Raw genomic sequence first — 26,343 nt, forward strand, 5'->3', positions numbered from 1 at the left:
CAGTACTATACTATATGTAAGCCGGGTGTCACATGCCTGAAATGTGGTCATGTGACTCAAGAAGGTGGCACATTTGTCAGTGGCTGAAAATGCTTTATTGGCCATAAAGCACCCTTTCAGAAAACATTGTAATTCTGAATAATTATTAAATTAACTTTTGAATAGCTTTTGCACATGCTTATGCGTATGTATAATATTTCTATGCATGACTGCAATAAATGCGTTTTATTTTTATTAATAATTATTTTTAATTATTAATTAAAAAAGAGTAAAAACATCAATTAGGAAACAAAATAGAAAAACGTTCAACTAGAGGTTTTGTAGATAAATGATATTGTCGTGTGTGTCAGTATGTATATAAATCACAGAAAATGACCAATAACTTTTATCGTGAGTAAGTAAATGTGTGAAAGTGCAGTGGTAGAAACACTATTTCATACCATAAGTTGTAGCCTATTTTACCATACTAAAGTTGATACTTTATCTGATGTGTACTATTTGAGGAGGATGCTTCTGCGCATGCACAGAAGTGTCATGTCCGTGCGTGCATGAACCAGTGTTAAAATATTTTACAACCTACCACCACTGAGCCATACCCTCCTGAAACAGTACAGAAACATCCCAGGTGGGTGGGCAGAGCCTTTTGCTCCCCGCACTACTGGTCCGAACTGGGAGCAACTGAGAATTGGTACCCTCAAAACGTCGCTACAGAGCACTGCACACCAAGACAACTAGACACAAGAACAGTTTTTTCCCGAACGCCATCACTCTACTAAACAAATAATTCCCTCAACACTGTCAGACTTTCTACTAAATCTGCACTTCTATTCTACTAGTTTTTCTCATCATTCCTATCACCCATTTCCTCCCATGTTGACTATATGACTGTAACTTGTTGCGTATATCCTAAGATTTTTATTAATATTGCTTCTTCATTGCTTATTTGACCCCTATGACAATCATTAAGTGTTGTACCACATGATTCTTGACAAATGTATATTTTATTTTATGTACGTTGAGAGCATATGCACCAAGACAAATTCCTTGTGTGTCCAATCACACTTGGCCAATAAAAATTCTATTCTATTCTATTCTATTATAATGACAATGCTACCTCAACTCAGAGTTTAGTCATCCCAGCCACATGACCACAGAGATGTCTTTAGACAGTGTTGGCTCTTTGGCTTTGAAAAAGAGATAAGCACCACCCACTGGAGTCAAGAACAACTAGCACATATGTGTGGGGAAAACCTTTACTGTTACTTTTTAATAATGACCAGATCATATGGGAACAACTGAAATATTTGATGAAAAAATAACTGTTGAATGAAATTTTTAATCCTTAGTAAAGCCATATAAATATGTGCTGGACAAATACTTTATAAAATTAATACACTATATATATATATTCCAGAATTTAAAAGCATAACATGAGTAAAATACTGTCATATGTAAGAATTAATATAATTCTCCAGGAAAGGCAATCATTTTGATATTTTGACTGTTTTGCTTAATTGATTGAAGTTTATTTTATTACTATTCTAGATGCTGAAGAATATCAACCACCAATATGGAAATCATATCGTAAGTATTCAGAATCTAGAAATCTGGAATGGGAAGAGGGAAGCAAGTTAATATGGAAATCTAGATATCAACTACAAATGTAATCTAGAGATATAACCTATGAAGAAAGTATAAAGAAGAAGAAATAAACAAATATTTAAAGTGAAATGTTTTAAAAATTTGAATCAGAGAAAGGGTATAAATTGATCTAAACAATGGTTTGGAAAGATGTATGACTGGATTATTTTAAACCTGTAGTACACTATATGTGAAAGATTTCCTGGTATAGAATTGTCTGTCCGTAATCAAATCCAGAGCTGAAACCCTTTAGAAAATTCTTAGAGTTGCAATTTCAATACATCTGAAGGCTACTGAGGAAGTTTATCTGCTTCTAATAGATATTTCACAGAGGCAAATGCTTTTATTCTCAACTGCGATTCCAGTTTTCAGACCATTTATTCTTGACAGATATCATTGATTTGAATGCAGCTTTTGTTTCCTGGAAGCTGTCTTGTAGATTTCCAAGGGCATATTGAATAAAATGTCAGTTATACCATGGGTGGGTTCCTGCTGATTCGGAACAGATTGGCCAATCAGTAGCGACCTGCTGGTGACATCACAATGGCATCACGGATCCAGTTCTGTTGGTGCCAGACTGGGGGGGGGGGATTCTTTCCTGATTTTTTTTTTCTGTTTCAAAGTTTTCGACTCTGCTGCTGCTTGAAAAAGGGCCCTCCTGCCTACCTCAGGTTTATACTTACCTTTATTCCTTTTCCTGAGCTGATAATTCCTCGGCTGTGTTTCAGGCTGATTATAGCTACTGAGCATGCGCAGAAGTCTGCTTCTTTGCACAAGAGAATGAGTGCACATGCCCAATCAGAGTGAGTGTACCTGACTGAAACATCACAATATGAACCAGTGGCTAGGGGAAGCAGAACCCATCCCTGAGTTATACCTTTTCCTACTGAAGAACAACCTACATTTAAAGTCGGTGCATTTAAAGAATAGAATTTTAAGAATAGATATGATTTCCAGATTACATGGACTACTGGATTTGATTATTTTTATTGTTATCTACACTTCTTTCAGGGCCTAGCAATAAATCTCTCGCTAGAAACCAAGCAGAATTCAAAATCTGTCAGAGAAATAGTCGTAATATATAATAAGTTGCTATTTCAAATGTAAGATTTCTTAACCACAAAGAAGAAAAGCTACGATCATAAAATAAAATAGAACTGTTATCTTTCTCCAGCCCGAATGTTATACTGTATCAGTTTCTTGTTGTTTCTTGTGCGCTATGTTTAGCTAGCAGTTTCATCTGGTCTCCAGCTCTTTTTACTTTCCTTGGCAACTTCAGTCCTCACACCTTATTGATCTTTTTCTGATTTTGGGCGGAATGTGTGATTTTTTTTTGAAGAAGTCATATCTAACAAATTTATGGAGCAATAATGTCAAATGGCTAAATTATGGATCAAATTTTTAAAATGTACACTATTTTGGATTTGTGCATCCAGAGAAGGGCTACCCAAATTTTTACTACGACACTGTGGGCATGGCTTATACAGGACGGTCTGCATTTTCTTTCAACATCTTTCAGTGCAAATTGGGTGCTCTGGGGTCGAGCTCCATTTTTGCTAACCCACTGCGTTCCCCCACATCTGGGCAGTAGCCCACCCCTGTGTGTATCCAATTCTATTTTCTTAAACTCTACATGTAGATTGTATATTCCCAATATCAAAATAACCATGGCATTAAATCATTAAGAATGAGGATTGGAAGAATTTTCAATGCAGCAGAAAAGGAAATTCTAAATATTGTTTCATAAGCAAAGCAATATTGCAGACATGGAATGTTAATATGGAGGAATTATCTGAACTAATGCAATCTAGTTCAGTTAGGTTGACAGTTCAACCTTTTTTTTGCCTTTACTATGTTTGAAATCACTATTTTTTTCATTATTTATTTATTTATTTATATTTATTTGTTTGTTTGATTGATTGATTTATATGCCGCCCAATCCCATGGGGCTCAGGGCGGCTTACAACAATAAGAAACTATACAATAAAAAGTCAAATTCAAATATTAATAATGATAAAAACTATTCAATATAACCCCTTAATAAAGACTAAAACCCTTAATAATTGATAACAATAAGCCCCCCCCCTGAATTCGATCAATACTTTCATATTATTATGCATACCAGTCAAATGATGTTGGCCAGAAACAAGCTATTACTTCTCACGGTCCCCTGGACTGTCAGCAGAGCCATGTCTTCAATGTTTTTCTTAAGGCCATTAGGGGAAGGGCAGTACGGACTTTACGGAGTAGTTGGTTCCAAGAACCAGGGCTCCCACAAAGAAGGCACACCCCTACGGGCCTGCCAATCGACATTGCTTAGTCAACAGGGCCTGGAGATCTAATTGGTCTCTGGGAAGTGTGTGGCAGGAGACAGTCCAGTAAATAGTCTAGTCCTAAGCCATGTAAGGTCTTATAGGTGATAACCAACATCTTGAATTGTGATTGGAAACTAATTGGTAACCAATGCAGGCTGTGGAATGTTAGTGTTAACAGCTCATGTGGCCATATTCTGGATTATCTACAGTCTCCAAACACTTTTCAAGGGTATCCCTATGTAGAACGTATTGCAACAATCATGATGTGAGGTGAGGAGGGAATGAGTGACCAGGAGCAGAGTCTTCTGATACAGATAGGTCTGTAACTGGTGCACCAGACGAACCTGGGCAAAGGTGCCCCTGGCCACAGCCGAAAGAAGATGGTCAAACCTCAGCTGTGGATCCAGGAGGACACCCAGATTATAGTCCCTGTCTGAGAAGGTTAAGGTTCAGAACAATGAACAAACAGATAGTATGGTCCTTCAGAAGAAATGCCCAGAGCCACTCGGTCTTGATCCCTCACCTCGTGGGTGATCGCACCCAGTGGCTTCATATAAATGTTAAATAGTAGGGGGAGAGGACCAACCCCTGTGGTACCCCACAAAGTAGGGACCTAGGAGTGGGCCTCTGTCCCCCCACTAACACTGACTGTGAATGACCCCCACTAACACTGACTGAGAGGTAGGAAGAGAACTACCATAAAATGGTGACTCCCACTCCCAAAAACTCCAGCCATTGCAGAAGGATAACATGGTCAATGGTATCAAAGGCTGCTGAGATGTCAAGAAGCACCAGGATAGAGGAATAATCCCTATCCCGGGCCTGCCAGAGATCATCCACCAAAAGCAGTTTCTGTGCTGTAACCAGGCCTGAAACCAGAATGAAAAGGGTCTAGATAATTAACTTCATCCAAGGACTGCCGGAGCTGGAGCGTCACGACCTTCTCAGAAGGGCAGATTGGAGACTGGCCTAAAGTTCTTCAACTTGGCTGGATCCAGGGATGGTTTCTTGAGGAGGGTGCCTCACAACCACTTCTTTCAGCAATTGCAGAAAGGACCTCTTGCTCAAGGAAGTGTTAATGCCTGGATCCAGCCACATGTCACCTCCTTACTGGCCGAAACCAGTCAGGAGGGGCATGGGTCCAGCAAATAGGTAGAGGAACTTACAGCTCCCATGGCCTTGTCCACTTCATCAGGAATCACTATGTCAAAATCTTCCCACACAACAGGACTAAGACCTGCCCCAGTGAACTCAGTCTGAATTGCCCAATTGGAGTCCAAGTCAGTCTGAATCTGAGCAACTTTATCTACAAGAAACTTAACAAATTCCTCAGTTCTACCCTGTAAAGGTTCCATCGTTCCCTCCATGTTCAGAAGGGAACAGGTCACCTTAAACAGGGTGGCTGGGTAAGATTTTGCAGATGCAATCAGAGTGAAAAGATGCACACATTTTGCAGCCTCTATCACCACAAGGTAAGTCCTAATAAAGGCTCTTGCGTGTGTTCGGACTGATTCGGAGTTACTGATTCTCCACTGTCACTGTAGGTGTCTCTTATGACATTTCATCCTCCGGAGTTCCTCAGCAAACCAAGGAGCTCTCTGGGATCCACTGCCATGGAGGGGCCACAAAGGCGCAATCTGGTCCAGAGCCCCCGATGCAGCCTTATTCCAGGCAGTCACCAGGGCTTCGGATGGATTATGGACAAACGAGTCGGATATTTCCCCAAGCTCCCTCTGAGGTCCATTAGATGCCTGGGGTAGAACCACCTTATTGGCTCTTCCTGCCTGTGGTGGGAGATTGGTCCATCAAAGTCCAGCCTCAACAGGGAGTGATCTAACCATGACAAGGGTGTGATGTCTATATCCCTTAGCACCAGATCTTTGTTCCACTGCCCTGAGAAAAATACCAAGTCGAGCAAGTGTCCCTCCCTATGAGTCGGACCCTGAATTACATGGGTCAGGTCTATGGTTGCCAGGGAAGCCATGAACATCTGAACTGCAAGAGAGGTTTCACCGATCAACAGCAATTATAATACAGGTAGATGCAAGGGGCTGATAAGAATAAGCTTCCAACATTTATCAATACAACAAAGAACAAGATTTTCACTTAATCCATAAATATTATAGATGACTTACATTACTATTGACTCATTTTGAAATAGCTTTATTGTATATAAACACTTGATATACCAAGCTTCTTTCTGAACTCCCCCCCCCCCAAAAAAAATTCTTCTTTGTGTATCCCTAGCACAAAGATTCAAACAGAAATGTGGATCGTGATTTTTAAATTTTATACAGCCTGTCTTGCAGTCATATTTTTGTAGGAGTTAAGTGCTATGGAAGTTAAAACAAATGTGTTCTCTGTATCAATAACCAATAGTTATAGTTTTGAGACTGGAAAAGAAAGCAAATCAGTTAATCAAATAAGGGGAAATGGGCTCCACCAGCTTGCTTCCCACCCCAAATCCCGAATGCCTCCCACCCACCTACCATTCCTAATGGCACTCAATGCCATATGAGATATGAAGACAAATGCAGAGAAGCTAACAGCTTCCCGTTTACAGGTCATTTGAATTTCTGCAGCCCAATTTTATTAGCCCAATTTTACACATACATTTGAAAAATGTTAGTATACAATCTCAATTTTCATTCATTCTCGCTTTATTTCAGTTTAGTTCAAAGTAGTATTTGCCTTCAATATGTGAAAATAAATGCTGGCATCATTGCAATCTTCTAACTATGATTGCACTTTTATTTTTAACAGTATATCAGTTGCAACAGGAAGCACCACGTCCCAAGAGGATTATATGTCCTCATGAGGTCAGTTTTGTTTTTTGCATATACTATTGCATATTCATAATGCTGATCATTATTTTTCATTGAGTATTGTAGATATATTTTATCATCAAGGCTATTTGAATCTTTATTTTTAATTTACAATGTGAGCATTTGAAAGTTACATCAATATGTGATGTATTAGACCAGTGTTTCCCAACCTTGGCAACTTGAAGATATTTGGACTTTAACTCCCAGAATTCCCCAGCCAGCGAATGCTAAATAACTTTTCGGGTTCGGGTTCGGGAGGCTGCCGAGAAGCGCCGCCGCCCAGCTGTCACCTTCTGAAACAGCCGGGGGGCTTCTCGGCATTCTCCTGAACGCCAAACCTGGAAGTTCGGGTTCGGGTTCCGGAGGATGCCGAGAAGCACCTGGCTGTTTCAGAAGGTTACAGCCGGGCGGCGCCACTTGGCAGAGTGCCATTTTTGCGATTGGGAGCGGCGTTTTCGGTCAATCTGGAGGCTAGAAAGGAGGTGGGGAATCCCAGTAGGGAATTCCATGGGCGGAGCTTTGACGTCACGAAGACTCATAGTAAAATATATCTAAGAAAGAATAGAAAAGAAGATATAGTAATAGAACATATCAATGAAAGAATAGAAGAAAAGATATAGGAATAGAAGAAAGGTATAGGAGATATAGGAGAGTAATAGGACAGGTATAGGAGATATAGGAGAGTAATAGGACAGGGGACGGAAGGCACTCTAGTGCACTTGTACTCGCCCCTTACTGACCTCTTAGGAATCTGGATAGGTCAACCATAGATAATCTGAAAACCTATTTATGCCATCAGGCCTGGGGACCAGCCAACGAGTATGTGGTATGTTTGTTGTCTGAATCTGAATGAATGATTTTTAATGTTTCAAAGTTTTTAGATATGATTTTTAGATTAGTTATTTATATTAATTGGATTTCAGATGTTTCATTTTATATTGTTTTATGATATGTTGTGAGCTGCCCCGAGTTCTCGGAGAAGGGGTGGCATGCAAGTCCAATAAATAAATTTAATGGGAAAACTTAATGTAGATATGGCAAATATCAGTGTCTGTTAATCATGTCCAAAAGACAGTATTTGAAATTCATTCATCTATCCATCCACCCACCCACCCATCCACCCATCCATTTATTCCATTAGTAAAAATTTTTAGCTGCCCATCTCAGTCAGACAGGGCATCTTACAATTCAAACAAAAAACCACAAAGATGCAAAGGTAAAGATAAAGTGTTAATATGCTAATAAAAAGCCCCTCTTTTCCCTATTTAATTCAGTACAGAAATTTGAATTCATTAATTATATAGAAGTAGCTGAATACTCATTTTACATAAATGCTGATGTATTGATTTTACTTCTGCAGGAGAGGCTAGCTCAGTAATTCTTTAGAGTTGATCTTGTTATATCACTTCTCAGATGTTGTAATTTCTGCAACTATTGAAGCTGAACAGGAATTTACAGACAGCTTTGCCAATTAAACAGTTACACTCCTTTTTCTACTAAATGCATTTTCCCATAAAAACTCCCTAACCCACCTATTACCAAAAAATACTTCTTCTTCTTTGTAATGCAACTAGTACATATGGATTTATCTGCTTTTATTCTACTGGAGAGGGATGTTTTACAGTCATTATAAAGTCATCTTCAATGTTTATGTTTTGGATTTTGAATGTCTTGCTAATACACTTTTCATATTTTCCCATCATTAATATATTTGAGATTAAGCAATGTGGGTGGATGAATGCACAAAGTTTAGTTTAGTTTAGTTTAATCAGATTTGTATGCCGCCCCTCTCCGCAGACTCGGGGCGGCTCACAGCAACAGCAATACAAGACAAATCCAATATTAAATTAATTTTAAGAACACCACAAGTTAAAAACCAGTCATACACACTAGCATACCATACATAAATTTTATAAGCCTAGGGGGAAGGAACATGTCAATTCCCCCATGCCTGACGACAGAGGTGGGTTTTAAGGAGCTTACGAAAGGCTAGGAGGGTGGGGGCAACTCTGATATCTGGGGGGAGTTGATTCCAAAGGGTCGGGGCCGCCACAGAGAAGGCTCTTCCCCTGGGTCCCGCCAAACGACATTGTTTAGTTGACGGGACCCGGAGAAGGCCAACTCTGTGGGACCTAACTGGTCGCTGGGATTCGTGCGGCAGAAGGCGGAAAAAAATTGCTTCATAGCTGTAAATTATCTTCAGATACTTGTATTGAATAAAAATGACTCTATCTTTGTCAATTACAAAATCCTAAAATACTTTTTAGTAAAGCATACATTTACACTGCCAGTAAAGATTAAATTGTTAAATTTAAAAGTTAGTTTTGATTTGATTTGGATTTTGCTTAATTTTGGAAAATATTTTTTCCATAACATTAGAGATTAAAAAGGAATATTTTATTACTTTCCTATGATGAGTGGAGGTTTTTGTTTCTTTAACCGATCAATAGATGGGGAAAATCTTATCACTTTTAGATTAAGTTTATTTTCTATATTGCATCTCAGTTTTTCACATTTCTATTTTGAACTACTAACAAAAATTTTAATTCACATATATATCTTGATCGTTATTTTAGTTCTAGCAACTATATGCCTATAAAAGCAAGTGATGTTTTTAAAACAATAATCATCACTATCACCCTCTGTGTACATTATCAAAACTCTCTTGATTTTGTCATCTAGAGGTAAATATAGAAAGAGAATGCAAAGCATTATATTCATAAATGAGCACATTTAGTTTTCTTTCACTTCTTTTTTGAATTATGATACATACTATAATAATAATTCAGAATGGATGTCATCAATAATTATTCCACATACAGTTATCATTTATTTTTAAACCCTAAAAATTAATTAATTAATTAATTAATTATTTAATTAATTAATTTATTTATTTATTAGACTTGCATGCCGCCCCTCTCCGCAGACTCGGGGCGCCTAACGACAATAAAACAGCATATGACAAATCTAATATTTAAAATAATTAAAAAACCCTTATTAAAAACTAAACATACACACAAGCATACCATGCATAAATTGCATAGGCCTAGGGGGAAAGGAATATCTCAATTCCCCCATGCCCGACGACAGAGATGGGTTTTAAGGAGCTTAAGAAAGGCGAGGAGGGTGGGGGCAATTCTGATCTCTGGGGGGAGCTGGTTCCAGAGGGTCAGGGCCATCACAAAGAAGGCTCTTCCCCCTGGGTCCCACCAAACAACACTGCTTAGTCGACGGGACCCGGAGAAGGCCAACTCTTTTGGACCTAACTGGTCGCTGGGATTTGTGCAGCAGAAGGCAGTCCCGGAGATATTCTGGTCCAATGCCATGAAGGGCTTTATAGGTCATAATCAACACTTTGAATTGTGACCAGAAACTGGCCAATGCAGACTGCAGAGTGTTGGTGTAACATGGGCATACTTACGGAAGCCCATGATTGCTCTCGCAGCTGCATTCTGCATTATCTGAAGTTTCCAAACACTTTTCAAAGGTAGTCCCATGTAGAGAGCATTACAGTAGTCGAGCCTCGAGGTGATGAGGGCATGAGTGACTGTGAGCAGTGACTCCCGGTCCAAATAGGGCCGCAACTGGTGCACCAAGCGAACTGGGCAAATGCCCCCCTTGCCACAGCTAAAAGATGTTTCTATAATGTGAGCTGTGGATCAAAGAGGACGCCCAAGTTGCGGACCCTCTCTGAGGGGGTCAATGATTCTCCCCCCAGGGTGATGGATGGACAGATGGAATTGTCCCTGGGAGGCAAAACCCACAGCCACTCCGTCTTATCAGGGTTGAGGCCCTGGCACATCACATCCACTGCTTCATTGACTGGACATGGGGTGGAGATGTACAACTGGGTATCATCCGCGTACTGATGATACCTCACCCCATGCCCTTGGATGATCTCACCCAGCGGTTTCATGTAAATATTAAATAGTAGGGGGGAGAGGACCGACCCCTGAGGCACTCCACAAGGGAGAAGCCTAGAGGTCGACCTCTGACCCCCCACTAACACAGACCGCAACCGACCGGAGAGGTAGGAGGAGAACCACTGAAGAACAGTGCCTCCCATTCCTAACCCCTCTGGCTGGCGCAGAAGGATAACATCGTCAATGGTATCGAAAGCTACTGAGAGGTCGAGAAGCACCAGGACAGAGGATAAATCCCTGTCCCGGGCCCGCCAGAGATCATCCATCAACGTGACCAAAGCAGTTTCCGTGCTGTAGCTGGGCCTGAATCCTGACTGCTGAGGTCCTAGATAATCGGCTTCTTCCAAGGACCACTGGAGCTGGAGCGCCACCACCTTCTCAACAACCTTCCCCATAAAAGGAAGGTTGGAGACCGGACGATAGTTATTAAGTATGACTGGGTCCAGGGAAGGCTTCTTGAGGAGGGGGCGCACAAGTGCCTCCTTGTATGGCGCCAGAAAGGACCCCCTCCCCAAAGAAGCATTGACAATCTCCTGAACCCAGCTTCGTGTCACCTCCCTGCTGGCTGAGACCAGCCAGGAGGGACACGGATCCAATAAACAGGTGGCGGAACTCACAGCTCCAATGGCCTTGTCCACTTCATCAGGTGTCACCAGATCAAACTCTTCCCAGACAGATGGACAAGTATAGGCCTGTCACCTTGACTGACTCATTGTCAGTCGACTCTGTTATCCAGATGGCCGGGATTAAAGGGGGAATGGCAGGAAACTGGCTGGGCCTTTGTGCCACTTTCAAATTTCCTGGGAGATTTTTCCAGGCTTGGGTTCTTAAGTAGAACATGGTTCTTAAGTAGAGGGGGGGGAAATCTTGAACACCCGGTTCTTATCTAGAAAAGTTCTTAAGTAGAGGCATTCTTAAGTAGGGGTACCACTGTACTTATAAAAAGTTTGTTAAAACTAACAGGCCTCTCAGTAGCAAAAGTCTATTCATGCCTTTTGATCCTTAAGTTTTGAAATATATTAGATTATGTAACTGATCATATATTTCCCTGCTTCCCAGAAATGTTCACATAGCAGCTATTCTAAGGGCAGCAATTTGTACAATGAAAACTCAGAGTAGTACATCAAAGTAGTTCCTCAAAATAATAATGGTACTTGAAAAATATTCTTTCAAGGAGAATAGAGAAGGAGAAGCAATCTGAACTAGGAAAAAATTACCATCTTTTCATGAGATATATCATACAGCAGAAACTTGGAGACTGGAGAATTAACAAGCACCATAAAACAAATGATTAAATATATTGAGATGTGAATATCTCCACATATCCTAGAACCGTGATGGCAAACCTTTTTTCCCTCCGGTGCCGAAAGAGCATGTGTATGCGCTGTCACACATGCGAAATGCCCACACCCATAATTCAATGCAAGGGGAGGGCGAAAACAGCTTCCCCCACCCCTCAGACGCCCTCATGATGCCAAAAACGGACTGTTTCCCAAATTCTGGTGGGCCCAGTAGGCTCATGTTTTGCCCACCCCAGACCACAAAGGCTTCCCGGGAGCCAGGGGAGGGTAAAACGCCCTGTCCCATCCCTCCAGAAGCTCTCTGGAAGCCAAAAACACCCACCCAGAGCCTCTATGTGAGCCAAAAATCAACTGGCTGGTACACACATGCAAATTGGAACTGAGCTAGTGCAATGGCTCCTGGGCCACCAGATATAGTTCCGCATGCAACCTGTGGCACCTGTGCCATAGTTTCTCCATCGCTGTCCTAGAAGATTTGATTGTAAAGAACTTTTTCTTTGTCTTCAGATAATGAAGTATGGTAGAAAATTGTAATTTTTGTGGTTAGCCATAATAATTATACTTCATAATAACGGGGGGAAACAAAAAAAGAATAATCATATTGGAATGGAAATAAAGTATATACTAATTATTTCTATATTTTGGTAAAGACTCTGAGAACACTAGATAGCAGCTTCCAAAATACAAGAAAAACAATAAGGGCCAGGGGGAAAAGAGAGAGAGAAGGGAAGTTTCTTACAATAGTATGATTATATTTCCCACCTTATAGTGTTTGGTTTATACACTATCTTGAGAAGCCCAACCTGCCAATTATTGGCTCATAAACTCAGTTTTGAATTTCATTTTCAGATAAACTCAAAAATATCTAATTTATTATAAAAAGAGTCTAACAATTGTACTAACAAATTATGAAAGAAAAATACCCTGCACTTACAAGATTAATTTACTCATTTTTTCACAATCAGCTACTATTCAGTCATTTCTGACCAATCTCAACTCAACTTGCTTAAATTAAATACAAATTATATTCTGTAAGGATCTGCCCCCTACTGGACTAACATTTATTTGCTTACCAATGATAATTTAAACTGTACTATGCGTGACCGTTAAAAATTCAGTGTGGTATTTTTACTATCTGAATACTATCTCCTGAAAGTATATTTCCTAGAAAAAAAATTGAGCAGCTACCTGAAGTGCATGAAGATGGAAGTTATTTGCACTGAAATGAACTATTATGGTTATCTTTTTATAAAGCTGATATTGAGTCTTGTTCTTTTATATTTAGAATAATTAAGTACACTCCTTGGAGTGTACATTTTAATTAATTCATTATTACAATGAAATGGAATTTCTTTATTTAAAGAAGATTGTGGAAGCCCAAGCTCATAATATACAGTAATGACATTTTGTAGTGCATCAAAAGACTTCATTAAGAAAAACCAGTGATGAATACATAAAAGGAAGTAAGTGTTTTAATACATTTCTAGAACTCCTATATTAGGAGTATGTTAGCTAGAGTACAAATTCATTAGATTAACTGGAGAATTAATGCATCCATCCAACATTTAAATTTATGAGTATAGTTTATGGAATGGTTTGCTACTACTGTATCTGCCTACTTTGCTTTACAATGCAGAATATAAAAAACCCTTAGGTTTGGAAATAATTTTTATATGATTTTTTTTAAAAAATATATCATTAGTTCAAATCTAATAATTTTGCTAATTTTTTTAATTGCATTTAGGTGGAGAACAGACCAAAATATTATGGAAGAGAGTATGTATTAAACTATTTTTTATTTCGTATGGCATATTTTAACTATTAATGAGAAAAACTTTGATTATTATTTTTGAAAGGGGTTATTTTAATGTAAATATTTCTGAATAGGACTGTGCAAACTATTTCAAATTCTAAAAGTTTTGAATCTGAGGAGGAAGAAGGTGTGTTAGATATGTTTTGCCGTATCAAGTTATTTGTAAAAATAGTTTTAAAAGGTGGGATATAAATTATCAATAAATGAATAAAATTGAACTATGCTGACCCAATGCCTTGAGTGTTCACAGCTTGAAACAACATCATTTTGAGCCTGCTTATTGAGAGTTAGTTATTGAGAGCCACTTCCCTCAATATCAGAATTTTGGACCTCTTTGTGAGATTGGTGTAGACTATTTCAAATTCAAAACAGGTACTATGAATTCACACCAGAACATTTAAATGGAAATGTTTTAGATTCAGAATATTTTATACATTTTTAAATTTTAGATTCAGAATATTTTATACATTTTTAAATTTGATTATGCGTTTCAGACACTTAACAGTATCAAAAATTTTCTTTGCTTTTTTTTTTAACATGCATATCTCTTTTTTTAAAAAAAGAAGTTTAAACTTCAAATGCTACAAATTGTTATATTAATTAGTGTTCAGTTTCAGTCTGAAAATGAATTAATGAGCTGTATATATCTACGTGTAATAATTGTTCTGCATATTTTTGCCTAGATGAAAGACTCAAAGACCAAAACTTGCTATAGTGATTAATATTGTTCTCTTTCTCCATCATATAAATAACATGTACATCAAACTATATACAAAGTATATGTACATTCACTATGATGTCCTAAAAAAAATCATAACATTACATACATGTAATTACTATTGACTTATTATGTAATTGAACACGGAAATAGTCATAAATTGTTGTAATCATTAAGCAGATCATGTCTGATTTTACAACCTTTTTTGTAGCAGTCATTAACAAAATCAGTTTTTTATTCAATGTGCATTTTTTTGCCAGGAATCAGAAGTAAATTTTGGAACCTGGCAAAAAATATCCAAAACCATGATCCATGTGTTCATAGGCTGCTCTAAAAACAGATGTGAAGTACCCAAAATGCAATTATGTAATTGCAACGGGATCCAGAACCTTCCAATAAAATCAAATAAGATGTCAAACTAAATGTTTAAGTGGCACTGTAGTCCATCTTTTTTAAAAATCCACAATGGGATTTCAATGTTAAAACTTCCAGTTTCAGACAAGGAGAGTGAGCAAGAAGGTGTTTAAAGCATGGCAGAAAAAGGAATAAGTACTGGTTCAGAAAACAATAGTGCCCTAGCTGAAGAACCCCAGCTGACCCAATAACTTCAGAAGATGCTGAAAAGAAAGAGTAAAAAAAGAAAAACCACTTCTTTCCTATAGGTCTTCCCCTTTTTAAAAGATTCATGAAGTAGTGGTGTTGGTATGTAAGCTATCATTAGTATTGTTTTTTGTAGATTGTTCCATAATATAACCTATCATTTTTAATCTATATGCTATGATAAAAACATAGTTATTGAACAATATGATTTATAAGAATAGGATCATATTTCTTAATTTAGCTTTATGATTCATTTTGTTATCTTCCTATATCTAAGCCTTTGAAACGTTATCTTGCAGAAAAAATTGTTTTTGAATGAATTGCATGGTTCAATGTAGTTGGATATAGTAAAAATGGGACATTTTTGTTAAAAATGAGCAGTTATTTAAATTCTATAGTTTCTATAAGTAATAATATTGGTTTTAAAGAAGCTGTAATTCAGAATACATAAATTTCACTCTAAGTGGTCCACTACTAACTGAGAGCAAAGTAACTTTTCAAAGGCTTAGATATAGGAAAATGACAAAATGAATCATAAAGCTAAATTAAGAAATATGATGCAGGGGAGAAAAAATAATAAAGCATCAAAACAAGTACAAAAAAAAAAATCATAGGATGCCTAATTCTCCTTATAGTTTTCTGTTTTGGGATCTATAAAAGAAAGACACCTGCACTGTTGCATATGCTAAAGACTTTCAGCATTAAAACCAACATTCATAAAATGATATTCCTAATTTCTATAACTTCTAAACCCCCAAAACTTTCATTTGTCATTCACTGCATAGCTTACATAATTGCTTTATTATTTTTTCTCCCTTGAAGCAATTCAGGTTCTTGTGCAAGCAGAACACACATTCTCCCAAGGCACATGACTCTTTAGGCCATTCTTGTCCAAAATATAATTGCATTATTCACCTTTATTATGTTCAGAGTAATGTGGGATTCTTTTTTTAAGGGCTATCTTTTCCCCACTTCCAAAAAAAACCCCAATACTCTTTGATGCCTTGGTTGCCTTGTGTGGTAGAACATAATTCCTGACAGTTGCTTAAAGCTTATCAAGCTTTTCTCCTTCACATCTGTACCAGATAAGCAGTAAGGTATAATGTAGTAGTTCTTATACCTTCATGTAGTTTTACTTTTAAGTATGAGCCATTGAAGTTTTCATTTAGGGTTAAAATCTCTTAGGAATTTAAGTAAATGGCGGTAATTTTAACTAAAGAAAGGCACTAGGTTTCGTAGAAATTTCCTAATCCATTTTGGTTTACAGATTTGTAATGGTTTTTGTTTAGATTCTCTCCCTTTTACTCTGTTTATTCAAAATATTTTTGATATAATAAACCAGTACTTGTTTTCAAACAGTGGGGGGGGGGACTTTCCACCTTTACATATTAATAGTATCAGCCTTTTGGAGTAGGGGCTGTTAGAAACTTTTGTATTTTATTCTTCTATTTTCTCACCTCACCTCCAATATCAAATGCTTCTGATTTATTTATTCACTCATTCCCCTAAGAATTATAAACTTCTTTTGTGTTTCTAGATTTCATGGGATCATTTCTCGTGAGCAAGCTGATGAATTGCTTGGAGGAGCAGAGGGAGCATATATTCTTAGAGAAAGTCAGCGGCAACCTGGATGCTATACTCTGGCCCTTAGGTAAATTATCTCACATTTATTCATAAATTTTAAGGAATGTTTGCTAATCTCATGAATATAAGGGATAATTCATTAATAACATGTGAATAAAACATGATGTAATATATTAAGGATGCTTTAATTCAAACAAGAAGAAAACCAAAACATTTAGATGCAAATAACGGGTGTTGTAGTCCAAAACAACTAGAGAAGTTAAACTATTTCAGCTTTTGAAAGTATTATATCTTGCAAACTTGTGACTTTTAACAAGCTATATTTAACAAGCTATTTATAAAACATAATATAATTTATTATACTATATAATGTAAAATATAATTTACAAAATGTACAGTATTGTATAAACATAGTCACTACATTTGCAAATAGAAAAAAACTGAGGAATATGAAACTACCTTGCTTTAATAGCAACAGCAGTTAGGCTTATATATCACTTCATAGTGCTTTTACAGCCCTCTATTTTAAACCTTGAGGCAAAATCAGGAGCCAGAGTCCCGGAAGCAGTTTGTGACTGTGTACAGCCACGTTCTCATAACACCTGCAACGTGGCTTGAACCAATCATATTGGCCTTTGCCATTCCATTGGATTATTTCAGAGATGTGAAAGGCGGGGGAATCTGTGCTTGGGTAACAATCTATCCGCCATACTAACCTATCCTGGCTTCATGCTCTGGGGAGTCCAAAGCATGATACTATGGTCTTTCGAGACCAAAGGATGCCAATGCAATGCAATTTTACAGTCCTCTATTTTAATCAAAATAAATACAGACTTAATACTCCAAATTTAAAAAATATGGACAATGTTCATGTAACAAGATCTTGTGATTTCTTATATTAACTTATTCCCCTGAAAAGCAAAAATTTCTCTAGCTTTTTAAAATGCAATTATGTTTCCATTGTTATTTTTAAAGTTGAAATTAGCTGCAATTCATACTTAACAGGAAAACTGTTTATAGCAACCGATAGTGTAATGTAAATATGAACTACATTTAATTCTGTCAGGAGATGGATGAGAAGTTGTACTTTGAAACAAAAGTAGAAATTGAATTATTCCAAACTTCACTGCAATGAGTAATTCATGGTAAATAATTTAGAATTTTCCCGCAACACTCATCATTTTTAGGTACACTTTCTATAATTGTATACAGTCTTTCTTATGTAACTCTTTTCTCCACTATTTTTATAACAGGTATTTAAAATGTATATAATTATAAAAAATACAATCGTGGTGCTCAAACACCTTTACTATGTTTTAATGCAGATTTGGGAATCAGACCTTAAATTACCGTCTTTTCTATGATGGAAAGCACTTTGTAGGGGAGAAGAGGTTTGAATCAATCCATGATTTGGTAACAGATGGCTTAATAACACTGTATATAGAGACCAAGGCTTCTGAATATATTTCCAAAATGACGACAAATCCTATTTATGAGCACATTGGATATGCTACTTTGCTTAGAGAAAAAGTATCCCGTAGACTGAGTAGATCAAAAACTGCATCAAGAAAGGCTAGTGTAACAACATGTGAAGAAAATGCATCAGTTGAAAAGGTAAGGCGGCCAATTTAAAGGAAACCAGTTCATCTATATTAAAATTATTCATGATTTTCAGGGATAGAAGTTGTTGAAAGGCATTCAGAGATAAAGTCAAATATGACATATTGGAAATTTTTCTGGAAAGTTATGGAGTTTGTCTTTATCTTTACTAAAATTAAACTCCAAATTATTGAACTCCATGTCATGCCCATAGCATTGATTTTAGTGAGGTTATTACAAGTCCAGATAGGATCCAGAGGTGAAATAAATGGGATCATCTCTTTTTTAAAAACAGTGCCATTTATGCACCTATATAGATATAAAATAAAAATATAAAAAGCTGTTTTCTAGTTCAATATTGTCTCAGAAAAGACTAAAACAGCTCTAATTATTTAAACAGAGTTCCTACCTAAAGATAACAAATTTGAGATCTTCTATATTCAGTGCTATCATACTACTCAACCATGGCTATACCCAAGATAAAAACCCAATTAATACTATTAGTATAAAATAGATTACAGGTTTATTTCCAATTTCCAATTCTTAGGTTATATTTTGAGTATTTTATCACAAAATCTCAAGTTTGTGACTATTTCTACAAAAAATAAACATTTCTTTTGCCTTTGGTGAATGGATCTTTGTCTGGGAGCTTGGTTATATTTTGAGTATTTTATCACAAAATCTCAAGTTTGTGACTATTTCTACAAAAAGTGAACATTTCTTTTGCCTTTGGTGAATGGATCTTTGTCTGGGAGCTTGGTTTTTCTACTTTTTCCAGTTTTGCTTTTCACACTTATAATTTTCTACAGTAGTTGCATGTGTTCAGTAATGAGAAGTAATTTGTTTTAGAATATTTTGGCTCTATTTCTTTATTAGTTTCATTGTAAGACAACTTACCTATTAATAATATATAATTATAATGATATATATTATTCACACTATAAATAAATAATAGATGAGTTTATAAAAGGTTATTTGAGAATATTCTTTCTCCATAAATTGAAAAATGTGTCAGATTCTGTTTCTAGTCTAAGCACTTTTGAAGGTGAAATACATTTGAATCACAATTGAGATGATTTTGCTGATTTGCCTTTTAAATGCAATGCTCAAGAGATTTATGATACTTTCTGTGCTATAAAGACATTTTTGAGATATCTTCACGATGGTAGATTTCTTAAATTAGCTATCTGATTACAAACTAGCATAAATCAAGGAATATTCAAACCTGTGGAATAGAGAAGGGTTTGGGGGGCTATTTAAGGGAATGATTACAGGAAGTCCTCAACTTACAACAGTTCACTGACTGTTCAAAGTTACAATGGCACTGAAAAAAATTACTTATCACCATTTTTCACACTTACAACCATTGTAGAATTTCCATGGCCACATGTTTATATTCAGATGCTTGACAATGATTCAAATTTATGACAGTTGCAATGTCACTATTGAAAACACACATGTAGACCCCTGAAATGCAAATAGCCAGGATGGGATATATCACATTTATTTATTTATATTTCATATTTTTAACTGCCCATCACCCTCAGATATGTCAATGTGATCCAAAAATCACATAGAACTATTTTAACCTTATTCTCTACATCTATTGAAATTTCAAACTTCTTTAAAGCTCACAGTACACACAATTAGACGATGCTTTATTTGTTTCATACAATAACTTTTGTCTGTACTGAAGAAATTTTGTTATTCATTTGTTCCTGGTGGGGAAGAAAAAGGAGAAATATAGTTTAGACCACCAGCCACATTTCTCAAGAATCTACCCAAAATGCTATTCACTGCCTAAAAGATTATCATTGCAAGAATATGTATATATATAGAGTAAAAACTCAACTAGCAAGGATTAACCTACTGGAACCAACCCAAGTCCTGGAATTGGATATTGGCTGACAAATTTACCACATTATTCTTTTTAAACATGTGGTGTGTACATTCAAGATCTGTATATAAGATGCATGAAAGAATAGACATATTATATATTAACAATTCTCTCAAGAAGAATACTAATTAAAAGCTATATAAAAAAATAGCTGTGTGCCTTAGTCCAGTCACTGTCTCAAATCACATGACCATACAAGATTATAATTTGGCGGGAAAGTAATAGTAAGAAGGGTTATTATGTAAGTTTACTACTTAGAATAGAATAGAATTCTTTATTGGCCAAGTGTGATTGAACACACAAGGAATTTGTCTTTGGTGCATATCTCTCAGTATACATAAAAGAAAAATTTCTCAAGAATCATGAGGTACAACACTTAATGATTGTCATGCGGTCAAATAAGCAATGAGGAAACAATCAATATTAATACAAATCTTAAGAATACAAGCGACAGTCATACAGTCATAGGTGGGAGGAAATGGGTGATAGGAATGATGAGAAAAAACTAGTACAAATAGTAGTGCAGATTTAGTAAATAGTTTGACAGTGTTGAGGGAATTATTTGTTTAGCAGAGTAATGGTGTTTGGGGGGAAAACTGTTCTTGTGTCTAGTTGTCTTGGTGTGCAGTGCTCCGTAGCAACGTTTTAAGGGTAGGAGTTGAAACAGTTTATGTCCAGAATGCGAGAAATCAGTAAATATTTTCACAGCCCTCTTTTTGACTCATGCAGTATACAGATCCTCAATGGAAGGCAGGTTGGCAGCAATTGTTTTTTCTGCAGTTCTGATTATCCTCTGAAGTCTGTGTCAGTCTTGTTGGGTTGCAGAACCAAACCAGACAGTTATAGAGATGCAGATGACAGATTCAATTATTCCTCTATAGCAGTGTTTCCCAACCTTTTTTGAGCCGCAGCACATTATTCATATTTTCAAAATCCTGGGGAACACTGAAAGGGGGGGGGGGGGCTAAAGAAAAGTTTGGACAAAAAAACCCTCTCTCTTCCTCCCTTTCGCTCTATTTCTCCCTCTTTCTCTCTTTTCCTTCCTTCCCTTCTTTCTCTCTCTCCATCCCTCTTTCTTTCTTTCTTCCTCTCTTTTTTGCTCTCTTTCTCTCTCCCTCCTTCCCTTCCTCTATGTCTTTCTCTCTCCCTTGCTCTCTCTCTCTGTGTGTCTCTCTTGCTATCTCTTTCTTGCTTTTTTCTCTCTCTCTTGCTCTCTCTCTCTCTTTCACTGTCTTGCTATATGTCTCTTTCTTTCTCTTTGCCTCTCTTGCTATCTCTCTTTCTCTCTCTCTGTCTCTCTTGCTCTGTCTCTCTTTCTTTCTCTTTCTCTCTCTCTCTGTGCCTCTCTTGCTAAGTCTCTCTTTTTCTCTTGCTATGTCTCTCTTTCTTTTTCTCTCTCTCTGCCTCTCTTGCTATGTCTCTCTTTCTCTCTCTCTTTCTCTCTCTCTCTTTCTCTCTTTCTTGCTCTGTCTCTCTTTCTCTGCCTCTCTTGCTATGTCTCTCTTTCTCTCTCTCTCTGCCTCTCTTATATGTCTCTCTTTCTTTCTCTCTGTCTCTCAGCTGACTGCAAGCGGGAGCCCTGACGGCGGCAGCTGGACGTGCTGCTGGACACCATATATGCGAGGCCCGCAGCGCCAGCAGCACATCCAACCGCCACCGTCAGGGCTCCCGCTTGCAGTCAGCTGAGAGAGAGAGAGAGAGCGCTCCCTCTCGCCACCGCCATCTCCCCGCGACTGCCTGCGGCCACTGCGCCCCCCCCCCCGCTCCCATCACCAGTGCCCTCCCGCCGGGCCACAAAGGACACTTGCCATCGACGCCAGAGAAGCTCCAGCTGGGCGGGGCGCTGCCGGTACTTCCGTCCTGGGGCTCCCGCTCGCAGCGTCAACCGGCTCCTGCTCGATGCCGCGGTTTTCGGCGCTCTCCTGCTGGGCCCCAAAGAAGGAAGGCGGGAAAAAGGCATAAGACTGGAGCTCTCCTTCTTCCTGCCTTCCTTCTTTGGGGCCCAGCAGGAGAGCGCCGAAAACCGCAGCATGGAGCAGGAGCCGGGGGACAGCTGCGAGCGGGAGCCCCAGGACGGAAGTACCGGCAGCGCCCCGCCCAGCTGGAGCTTGGCGGCACACCTGGCCCGCGGCACACCGGTTGGGAAACGCTGCTCTATAGAACTGTATCAACAGCTCCTTGGGAAGTTGAGCTTCCTGAGTTGGCGCAGAAAAAACATCCTTTGTTGTGTTTTTCGATAACTTTTTTTATGTTAAGTGACCTTTTTAGGTCTTGAGATATGATAGAACCTAGAAATTTGAAGGTCTCTACTGGTGATACTGTGTTGTCTAGTATTGTGAGAGCAGGTAGGATGGGAGGTTTTGAGTGTGTTCAGTTCTATGTTGTTCTGGTCACACCATGAGGCTAGTTGTTCAACCTCCTGTCTATATGCAATTTCATTGTTGTCTCAAATGAGACCAATCACTGTTGTATCATTTGCAAACTTCAGTAGTTTAACAGTTGGATCGTTTGAGATGCAGTCAATGGTCTATAGAGAGAAGTGGTGAGAGTACACAGCCTTGGGGGGGTCCCTGTGCTAATTGTACAAGTATCTGATGTGATTTTGCCTAGCTTCACCTGTTGCTTCCTGTCTGTTAGGAAACTTGTGACCCAGTTTCAGTGTATTCAGGTACCGCTAGCTGATTTAGTTTAGTTAAAAGAATGTCCGATATAATGGTGTTGAATGCTGAACTAAAGCCTACAAAAAGGACCCTAGCATAGGTCTTTGGAGATTAAAAGATGTTGTGGGATGTAGTGCAGAGCCATATTAACAGCATCATCTGTCGATCGATTTGCTTGGTATGCAAATTGCAGGGGTCCTAACAATGGATCAGTGGTGGTTTTCAAGTGAAACATCACTAGCCTTTCAAAGGTTTTCATAACTACAGAGCAACTGGTCTGTAGTCATTGAGTTCCTTGATGGAGGGCTTCTTCACTGGGATGATAGTAGAACATTTGAAGCAGGAAGGAACATAGCACATCTCTAATAATTTGTTGAAAATGTGGGTAAAGATGAGGGCCAATTGGTCAACACAGACTTTTAAGCAAGAAGGAGTTATCTTGTCTGGGCCTGGTGCGTTTCCAGGCTTTTGTCTGTTAAACAGATCTTGCACTTCCTTTTCTGTGATCACCAGGGGTTTTAAACCCAATGAGATGGGTTCAGTTGTAGGAGGTTTGGCTGTTGTTGGTATGTTGATGGAGGTTGTGGAGATCAGTGGCTGTAGTTTCTTCTCAACCCTGCAGTAGAACACATTCAGGTCATCTGTCACATGCTGATTTCCTTCAGCTTGGAAAGGTGATTTACTGTAACTGGTGATGTTTTTAAGAGTTTTCCACATGTTTGCTGATTCATTTATTGAGAATTGATTCTTTAGCTTTTCAGAGTAGTTTCTTTTTGCTGCTTCTGAGCTCCCTTGTTAATACATTGCTGTCCTGATTGTATAACATTCTATCACCTTTTCTGTAGGCTTCCTCTTTGGAACGACATAACTGCTTAGGTTTAGCTGTGAACCAAGGTTTATTGTTACTGTATACTCATAAGTTTCTGGTTGATACACATAGGTCTTCACAGAAGCTGACAGATGATGTTACAGTAGCTGTGAGTTCATCCAGATCTGCAGAGGTGTCTTTAAAAATATTCCAATCTGTGTAGTCAAAGCAAGCTTTAACTTTGCCTCTTCATTCCAAGTCCTCACTGATTTAATGGTTTTGTGGATTTAAATTTTTGTTTTAAAGCAAGCAAGCTACTATACTTCAATAAATGAGATTTGTTTAACGTAATATTTTTTAAAAATCTGATATAAAATGAACTATCCACTCCAAGTCCTTGGAGAGGGGCGGCATACAAATCTAATAAATTATTATTATTATTATTATTATTGTTGTTGTTGTTGTTGTTGTTGTTATTATTATTATTATTATTATTATTATTATTATTATTATTATCCAGTCTGTCTGTGTAAATGAATTTAAATTTAAAAAATTGAATTAAAAAAAGAAAAAGGAAAAAATAGAAAGCCAAAGATGATGACCACATGCACAGTACCGGAAACTCAGCTTCTGCACATGCTCAGAGGAAAATAATTCCAAAATATTTCAAAAAATTATGTTAATGCCCATGGACTGGCACTGACTGATCTGGTTCAGTGACATCATCGTGACATCACCAGCCAGTCACTACCAGATGAGGCAAACCAGTCCGAACCAGGAGGAACCCACCCCTGACTTAATGTACTGTATATGCTTCTCTAGGCCGCGATCAGAAAGAGGAGTTGCCCAGGGGGCAGGTGCAACCTGAAAAATTAACTTCTGGTTTCCGGTGCATGCATGCATGGTGGCTGGCATATCTTCCGGTTACTGCCACACATGTGCATGCACCGATCAACTGGCTGGCATGCATGTTCGCACAAGAAAATGGAAGACTTTTTTCAGTTTCCAGCATTGACATACACAAAGACTAGCTGATGGTCATGTGCACCAGAAACCTGGAACAGCCAATGCTGCACATGCCAGGCGCAATGGCTAAATATGGCTAAATAGGTTAGCTATCACACTTCTAGCACCTTAAAAATGAATGACTTTATTACAACAGAAACTTTTGTGCATATAACATGGAATCTAACTCATCTTAATTAGTATTTATCCTTCATTATAGTAGATCTAATTCTATAGAAATTTGGTTGTTGGGTTTAAAATCTGTCACACAAAATTTTTCTATTTGGTATATACGGTAATAAAGCAAGATAAATCTTATTTGAAACTTTTGGTATATGTTATAACAAAGATGGCTTGTTATAGAAAAATACATTGATGTTTGCCTTGATATGCTGGGTGTTATTCAAATTTGAATTGCCACCTAGTAATGAGAATTGCTCTACTTAAACTGTATGCGTGGCACTAGAAATGGGTATATATCATGCTGCTTTGTTCCAATGTAGGAAATTCTAAATATGCCTTAATATGATGTAATATTAAACCAAGTTCTATTTGTCATGTCAACTAATTTTCTTAATCACTTGAAATACGTGTTTTTATTTGAAGGACCATAGTTGGTCCAGTGGGAGGCCAAGAATCCTTTTCTTTTTTTAATGCTAGCTGATATCAGACTAAAACCTGAAACTGATCTCTCAAAACTAAAGGACCAATCCTGCTGGGGGGAAAAATAGGTACCTGAGCCTATAATTAAATAATATGCCATGCTTTTGCCTCTATTACAATGATCCTGTCTCTAGCCTTAGTGATAACTTTGGCACACATTTAGGAACATGGGAAATTAATCATAGGAACAGTTTGGAACTGTTTCTAGCAGATTGTAATTAGGGAATTGACCCAATTATGCATCATAAAATACATGAGTCGTAACCTTTGTCTCAACAGACTTTGATGCTTCTACAGTACATTCCTTGCCTTTGGCATAAAAGAAACTTCATAGTCTTGCTAAACTTCTCAGTGCTAATTGTTTCATGTAATCTATATGGGTTTTCCAAGAGCAGTATCATGTAAAATAATCCCTGGATACTTGAAACGCTTAACTTGTTCAATTTTTATAGCCAAGGCTACATAACCAAGGTAGCAGGCCATATTAGAATATGTTATCTTTAAATTGTCATCTTCATTCTGCTTTCCCAGGTTTTAAATATTAATATTTAAAGTTGCTCAGCTTTTGTTTGTTTGTTCAATTTCTGTGGCCACCCATCCCAGTTAAATGACTCTGGGTGGCTTCATTTTTATTTGTTTATGTATTTTTCTTTTCTTTTTATTAAAATTGAAATATATTTTCAATAATCATATTTTTATAATATTTATATTTTTTTAAAAGTTTTCTAAATTTCCCTAGGAATCCTGATTGGCATGGAAAATCAGCATTAATATTATTACTCATGCATTGTTCAGACTTAGCGTGCCTATTTTTATTAATTCAGATAGTTTGTATATAAAAGCTCAAAATTAATATGCTTTCTTTATCCTTCATTTCACAAAAGTTAAGCTGCATGTTTCAGTCACTAGGTGGCAGTTTTATTTAGGATTTTTCATACATTTTGCTTTTTTCTAGCTTTAAAAAATTGAGCATAGTGTGCATGTTTACCCT

At 37.6% G+C, this 26,343-nt stretch overlaps 1 protein-coding gene across 3 annotated transcripts in view; it reads left to right on the forward strand.

The window, feature by feature from the left end:
• Positions 1-26,343, forward strand: part of CHN2 (chimerin 2) — a 137,457-nt gene that overhangs the window by 40,048 nt on the left and 71,066 nt on the right. For 2 of the 3 annotated variants that reach the window (XM_070729510.1, XM_070729511.1), the window contains 5 exons: positions 1,546-1,584; positions 6,720-6,775; positions 13,750-13,781; positions 16,674-16,787; positions 18,046-18,334. In XM_070729510.1, coding sequence (XP_070585611.1) covers positions 1,546-1,584; positions 6,720-6,775; positions 13,750-13,781; positions 16,674-16,787; positions 18,046-18,334 — 530 coding nt within the window. Of the gene's footprint in view, positions 1-1,545; positions 1,585-6,719; positions 6,776-13,749; positions 13,782-13,848; positions 14,191-16,673; positions 16,788-18,045; positions 18,335-26,343 lie in introns of those variants that run through there. The other variant, XM_070729512.1, reaches the window with a different exon arrangement.

The sequence above is a fragment of the Erythrolamprus reginae genome, chromosome Z (genome assembly GCF_031021105.1).
Source record: "Erythrolamprus reginae isolate rEryReg1 chromosome Z, rEryReg1.hap1, whole genome shotgun sequence".
Classification (NCBI taxonomy): Eukaryota; Metazoa; Chordata; class Lepidosauria; order Squamata; family Dipsadidae; genus Erythrolamprus; species Erythrolamprus reginae.